This window comes from Xenopus tropicalis, chromosome 9 (assembly GCF_000004195.4).
Source record: "Xenopus tropicalis strain Nigerian chromosome 9, UCB_Xtro_10.0, whole genome shotgun sequence".
NCBI classification, from domain to species: Eukaryota; Metazoa; Chordata; class Amphibia; order Anura; family Pipidae; genus Xenopus; species Xenopus tropicalis.
The window spans coordinates 2,165,359-2,172,300 of NC_030685.2; the positions used below are offsets into that span (position 1 = coordinate 2,165,359).

The 6,942-nt window shown below is 47.8% G+C and overlaps 1 protein-coding gene across 1 annotated transcript; it reads left to right on the forward strand.

Annotated features, from left to right (window-relative positions):
* Positions 1-2,032: 2,032 nt before the first annotated feature.
* On the forward strand, positions 2,033-5,357 carry LOC100493528 (sulfotransferase 1C2-like). The gene is made up of 7 exons (XM_031892974.1): positions 2,033-2,205; positions 2,596-2,724; positions 2,918-3,015; positions 3,478-3,604; positions 3,813-3,907; positions 3,991-4,165; positions 4,895-5,357. Exons 1-7 carry the CDS (start codon positions 2,034-2,036, stop codon positions 5,005-5,007), a joined length of 909 nt encoding a protein of 302 aa, XP_031748834.1. The 5' UTR covers position 2,033; the 3' UTR covers positions 5,008-5,357.
* Positions 5,358-6,942: the final 1,585 nt, after the last annotated feature.

Here is a 6,942-nt window from a genome sequence, read left to right on the forward strand (position 1 = left end):
GATTTATCTGTAGGAACCTCTATATGGCCTCTCTATGGTCACTCTACCCTCTCTATGGCATCTATGGTCACTCTGCTCTCTCTATGGTCACTCTGCTTTCCCTATCATCTCTCTTTGGTCACTCTGCTCTCCCTATGGCCTCTCTATGGTCACTCTACCTTCTCTATGGCATCTATGGTCACTCTGCTCTCCCTATGGCCTCTCTATGGTCACTCTACTCTCTCTATGGCATCTATGGTCACTCTGCTCTCCCTATGGCCTCTCTATGGTCACTCTACTCTCTCTATGGCATCTATGGTCACTCTGCTCTCCCTATGGCCTCTCTATGGTCACTCTACTCTCTCTATGGCTTCTATGGTCACTCTGCTCTCCCTATGGCCTCTCTATGGTCACTCTACCCTCTCTTTGGTCACTCTGCTCTCCTTATGGTCTCTCTATGGTAACTCTGCTCTCCCTATGGCCTTTCTATGGTTACTCTACCCTCTCTATGGCATCTATTGTCACCCTGCTCTCCCTTTGGCCACTCTATGGTCACTCTGCTCTCCCTGTGGCCTCTCTATGGTCACTCTACCCTCTCTATGGTCACTCTACTCTCCCTATGGCCTCTCTATGGTCACTCTACCCTCTCTATGGCATCTATGGTCACTGTGCTCTCCCTATGGCCTCTCTATGGTCACTCTACCCTCTCTATGGTCACTCTACTCTCCCTATGGCCTCTCTATGGTCACTCTACCCTCTCTATGGCATCTATGGTCACTCTGCTCTCCCTATGGCCTCTCTATGGTCACTCTGCTCTCCCTATGGCCTCTCTATGGTCACTCTGCTCTCCCTATCTTCACCCATCACGGGGCCTACAGAGGGTAAACTGGGGTCCGTGGGGGCTCTTTATGGCACGGCCGGGGGCTTGGTCGATGAGGCTCTACCTATTATACCTTCTTCCTATTACAATAAAACCACAACCTTATTTGACCCCCCCCACAGTGTTTGGCGTCATGTTTATTTCTGATGACTGCCGTTGGTATAGGGAAATGAGGGCTGGGAGGGTTAAACAGAGCCCTGGAGCAATGGAGGTGGAATGACGCGAGGCCCTCGGAGCCCAGTGGCTCCTCAGTAAGAAGCAGCCGGCGCTGAGGAACCAGGTAAGTTCTGCCCTTTGTATTGGTTTCATTAAATGGCACGTGTCTATGTCTGATCCAACTGGACCGGGGCCCGAGGTAATGGAGGTGTAGGAGTTGGGCGACGAAGTGTCCCGACACCCCCCCAATGGGGCCCAGAGACACTGAGAGCAAGAACTTGACTTTAAAGGGAAACTAAACCCTGCTGCACAGCGCGGCTCAACCCAACGTTACTCAGCTGTTGCCGGACTACAAATCCCAGAATAATGTAACATATAATGAAGGGTGAGGCATGCTGGGAGCTGTAGTCCAGCAACATCAGGGTTGGATTCTTAAAGCAATATTGCACAATAAAACTTTCCCAGCTCTCTAGGGCCCGCATTGGCAGCATTGAAATGCAAAAGAATCCTCCAATGAGAATCCCAGCTGATGTGAGTAAATCCGGCTCCCTGGTCTCTGTTCCTGCAATTGGAGTTGGGAGCAATAAGCACAGTTTCCCAGCACTGAACAAGTCTGTCCCTTTATCCCCATGTCTGATTCCTGTGCCATATAATGACGGGAAAATGCCATCATTATCTCTATATGTAAGGTACCAGCAAGGGGCCTGACACAGTGCTGGGAATCAGCATTCTCATTGGTCACTTCTCTTGCATCTATAATGAAGTTTTGGCTCAGTAGAATTCTCATTGGGGAATTGGTTTCCATGTGTAATTAGGTTTTTCATCAACTTCTATAGAACACTAGGGGGCGCTGTGGGGCAGCTTTATGGTTGGGTTTCCTGCCCCTTTATGGGCAATAGTCATTGGCAATGACATAGACACAGCGATTTCAAGCTTTGCCAATGACAGGAACTCTTATTGCCCCCCTCCCCTCCCTCAAGAGTTGCCCCAGCCTATAACAGTCTGTGTTTGTCATAGTATGGATCCAAGGACAATTCAAGAAGTGGTAAAGAAGACAGAGAATTCCCAGGTTACTATGCGCCATATTGAGGGGGTCCCCCTGCTGGGCTCCACCTGTGACGCGTGGGACTCTATATACGGTTTCAAGGCCCGGGGGGACGACATTCTCATTGCTACCTTCCCCAAAGCAGGTGAGTGACCGGAGCCTCCAGACCAATGGCTGCTCCCTGTAGGGGGCCCTCTAGTTATCAATGGCTGCTGTAAGTGATACACGGAGAAACCAAAGGGCTCAGTTACTAAGGGGTGCCAAGGTGCAAAGTGGTAAAACCCACCCTGGGCACTGTGTACCTGGTCACCCCTGAGTTGCTGTGGTTTCTTCTCATTCTACAATGGTGGAACCTCCCTCAGCTTGCAGTCTTTTAAATGGCTGCCTACAGCCTTCTCTGTCCCCCCAGACTAATCACCCCAGGGGTGTGGCCTGATTTTATTGGAGGTGTGGTTAGCCAAATAGGGCAGGTAAGAAGGAAAAGCCCCGTGGGTTTGCCCTTAACCTGTACAGGTGTGTGTGTGTCTGTGCGTAGGGACAACGTGGATGCAGGAGATCGTGGATCTGATATTACTGGAGGGAGACGTAGAGAAGAGCAGGAGGGCCCCGTCTTTCATCAAAGTGCCATTCCTAGAATTGATACCACTGAAGCCCATGCCGTCAGGTAACCGGCACCATGCACAGCGCTCCTGGGGTTCTGCACTCATGTTCTCATTGGGTTCTGCACTCATGTTCTCATTGGGTTCTGCAAATGTTTTGTTCCTCTCCCATTAGGGGTGTCCAGAGAGACCCAGTGTCCCCATATGGATTCCAAAGGTCTAGTTAATTGTGTCATAACTGCTACTGTTCCATTCTAGGTGTGGAGTTGGCACAAACCATGAAATCCCCCCGTGTCCTAAAAACTCACTTACCTATTAACCTGCTGCCCCCCTCCTTTTGGGAGAAGAATGTCAAGGTCAGTTATTCTCCTCCTATTGTGACTCCTCATAATTCTTCTCATTGGTTTATAAACCCCTCCCTATAACTCCTCCCATTTCTCCATATAACCCTCCCTATAACCCTTCCCATTGCACCATATACCCCTCCCTATAACTTCTCCCATTGCTCCATATACCCCTCCCTATAACCCCTCTCATTGCTCCATATACCCCTCCCTATAACTCCTCCCATTGCTCCATATAACCCTCCCTATAACCCCTCCCATTGCACCATATAACCCTCCCTATATCCCTTCCCATTGCTCCATATACCCTTCCCTATAAATCCTCCCATTGCCCCATATACCCCTCCCATTGCCCCATATACCCCTCCCTATAACCCCTCCCATTCCTGCAGATAATGCCCATGCCCTGTGCCCATTATATACTCTGTGCCAGTGACTGTACCTGTATGAATATGGATTCCTTTCCCCCTACAGGCTGTCTATGTTGCCAGAAATGCCAAGGACTGTATGGTTTCTTATTATTACTTTCAAAAGATAAGCAAATCTCTGCCGGACCCCGGAACCTGGGAGAATTACTTCTCGACATTCCTGTCTGGAGATGGTGAGCTCTCAGCCAATAGGGAACCTTCATAGGATTAGTTTATCAGTAGCAACATTAGGAATGTGGAAGAGAGATGGAGGCAGAATTTCTATTGTTTCTACCTCCATATCAGTGGAGGGTGGGAACAACCAATAGTCACATGAAAGATCGAAATTGCTGCGTGTATGGCCACCTTTAGAATTCTACCCCCAGTTATTCCTTCTTGCAGTGCCATGGGGCAGTTGGTTTGACCATGTGATTGGCTGGGGGAAAGCTATGGACAAACACCAGATTCTCTTTATCTTCTATGAGGACATGATCGAGGTGAGAAGGTTCCTCTGCAGGATAATAGGGAAATGTCATTGTCCCACCCCAGATAGAACCTTTGTGCTTCTCATTTATTGTAGGACCCAATGCGTGAGATTCGCAAAGTCATGAAGTTCCTGGGGAAGGACTTATCTGAGGAGGTTCTGGAGAACATCAAGTATCACACTTCCTTCCAGGCAATGAAGGAGAACCCTATGACTAACTTTAGCCTACATCCTAATGTGGACCAAACCATTTCTCTTTTCATGAGGAAAGGTGAGTGGGCTTATTCTCTAGTCTCAACATAATTATCTGTAACTTCTGTCTCTGCTTCTCTCTATTGGTCTCATTCATTTCCTCTAGAAGTAACAGGACCATCCCATCTCCCCATCACATTCTGCTATTTCCCTCTAGCTGTCCGTCCCTCCATGTCTACCTGTACTAATAAACATCACAGACACAAGGCTGGACATCGCACACACATGATATCAAACCACAAACAAAAGGAGGACCAAAAAGGACGCCATGACTTATATTTTTATCTAAAAAACATCCGTTTTATAGACCCAACATGAATTTGAAGGGTGAAACCATCATAAACAGGGACCCACATTACGAAATCCCCCCCTTCTGTGGGAATTGGTTCATCCTCTATTGCTTGGCATATAACTGCCCATTTGCCCCCAATGGCAAGCAGCCAGACATGTGACTGTTCAAAGCCAGTCAGTAGATGGGTAGAAGTGATACTGGAAGGGTTATCTTGTTTCATTCTGTTACAGTCTCTATCCCGACCCTTTCTAAATAAGTTGAGAACTTGGGTTCCATCAACTATGTGATTCCTTCCCTTCATGTTTAGTCAGTTCCACCCCCTGGTGGGGCATTATCTCTGCTTTGCTCTCCTTCTCTTCCTTCCATGGGCACCTCCCAGGCTTTGTGCAAGGGGTAGATATGAGATGAGGAGCAGCTGAAGGGCAGTAGGTTGATGTTCACGTTGCTTTGTTCCAGGGACCGTGGGGGATTGGAGAAACCATTTCTCGGTGGCACAGAACATTATCTTTGATGAGGAATACAAGAAGAAGATGGAGGGCAGTGGGCTGAACTTCCGCACTGAACTCTGATAGAGAATGGGGCCTAAGGAGCCGGTGGGAATTCCCTTCCTCATCTTCACACAGGGGACAACCTGTGCCCACAAGATTGTACAGAGGAGCCAGAGGCACATGGAGCCCAATAAGAGATTCTCCTACGACTCCCTTTCCTGGTGGCGCCTTTGTGCCTCTGTACAGGACACAAGTTGTGGCCCAATTATATGGCATCTCAGAGAGGACTGTCCAGTACCGCAAATAATATTAACTCATGTATGGCCAGCTCTAGAGATAGAACTCTGGAGAGAAGGTTGAGCCCAGAGAGCTACAGTGACCCCTCACATCAGCCATGCTATGTCATGTAGACACCCCCCAGGCTCTTAAAGGAGAACTAAAGTCTAAAATAGAAAATTAGTAGAACTGCTGTATTTTGTATACTGAACATAAACATAAACATTCTGAACTTACTGCACAAGCCCAGAGGCTGAGAAGCCTAATTACAGTAATGATTTATGCTTTCAAAGTTGTCCACAGGGGGCCGCCATCTTGTTACTTTGTTATACCATCTTCTATAAGATCTGGCTCCTGCACATGCTCAGTGGGCTCTGGGCTGCTGTTGGGAGGCGGAGCTTAGGGAACATAGTAAATTATCAAAACAACAGCACAAAGCCAGTGGCTGCATAAATATGCAAAAGAATCCTCCAATGAGAATCCCAGCTGATGTGAGTAAATCCGGCTCCCTGTTCTCTGTTCCTGCAATTGGAGTTGGGAGCAATAAGCACAGTTTCCCAGCACTGAACAAGTCTGTCCCTTTATCCCCATGTCTGATTCCTGTGCCATATAATGACGGGAAAATGCCATCATTATCTCTATATGTAAGGTACCAGCAAGGGGCCTGACACAGGGAATCAGCATTCTCATTGGTCACTTCTCTTGTGTATATATTTTTGTCTTCAACCCCCATAGAGAACTAGGTGGAACCTACAAATTATCCCATTGGCACAGAGACACAGGTGCATCATGGGTACAGGTACATATAAACTAGCGCTGCCCTATTATACACAGTTTATTACAGGATATCAATACAAACAAGCTTTAGCTCAGTATTTAGACATAACTTGTTTACAACAGACTCCCAAATAATTTTCAACTTTAGACTTTAGTTCTCCTTTAATGAGCCCAATGTATTATCTGACTGATGATCCCTGAGCCCCAGTATACCCAGTGCCTTGTTGTGCAAGAGCTGCCATACTGCTTGTAGACATTCCTAGCTGCACAGACAATAGTATTCAGAAAGCCAGTTCTGTCCTATTCAGCACTCCCTGGGGGGGGGGGGGGGTTATCGTGCCCCCAGCCAATAATTAGAGATTCCTGTTAAATGCTCTAACATTCCATAACATCATTTGGGCATTAACCTTGTCCCAATTGGTCAGCAAGCAGTTACATTAGGGTGTAACTATCAGATCTCCCTCAGACGCCTACAGTCCAAAATCACAGTTCAACTGCTGCCCAATTTGCTCCTAGCTGAGTAATGAGCTGGGGGGCAGGGCAGTCCCATAGATACCGTAGGCTGTGCCCCCTGGCTCTGAGCTCTGAGGTCCCTTTTGACTGAAGAACCAGACATTCCAGCAAGGGATCATCTCTATGGTCACTCTTCCCTCTCTATAGCACTCTGCCCTCTCTATGGCATCTCTATTTTCACTCTGCACTCTCTATAGGACTCTGCCCTCTCTGTGGCATATCTATGGTCACTCTGCCCTCTCTATGGCATCTCTATGGTCACTTTGCCCTCCCTATGGCATCTCTATGGTCACTCTGACCTCTCTATGGCATCTCTATGGTCACTCTGCCCTCTCTATGGCATCTATGGTCACTCAGCCCTCTCTGTGGCATCTCTATGGTCACTCTGACCTCTCTATGGCATCTCTATGGTCACTCTGCCCTCTCTATGACATCTTCAATGGTTATTTT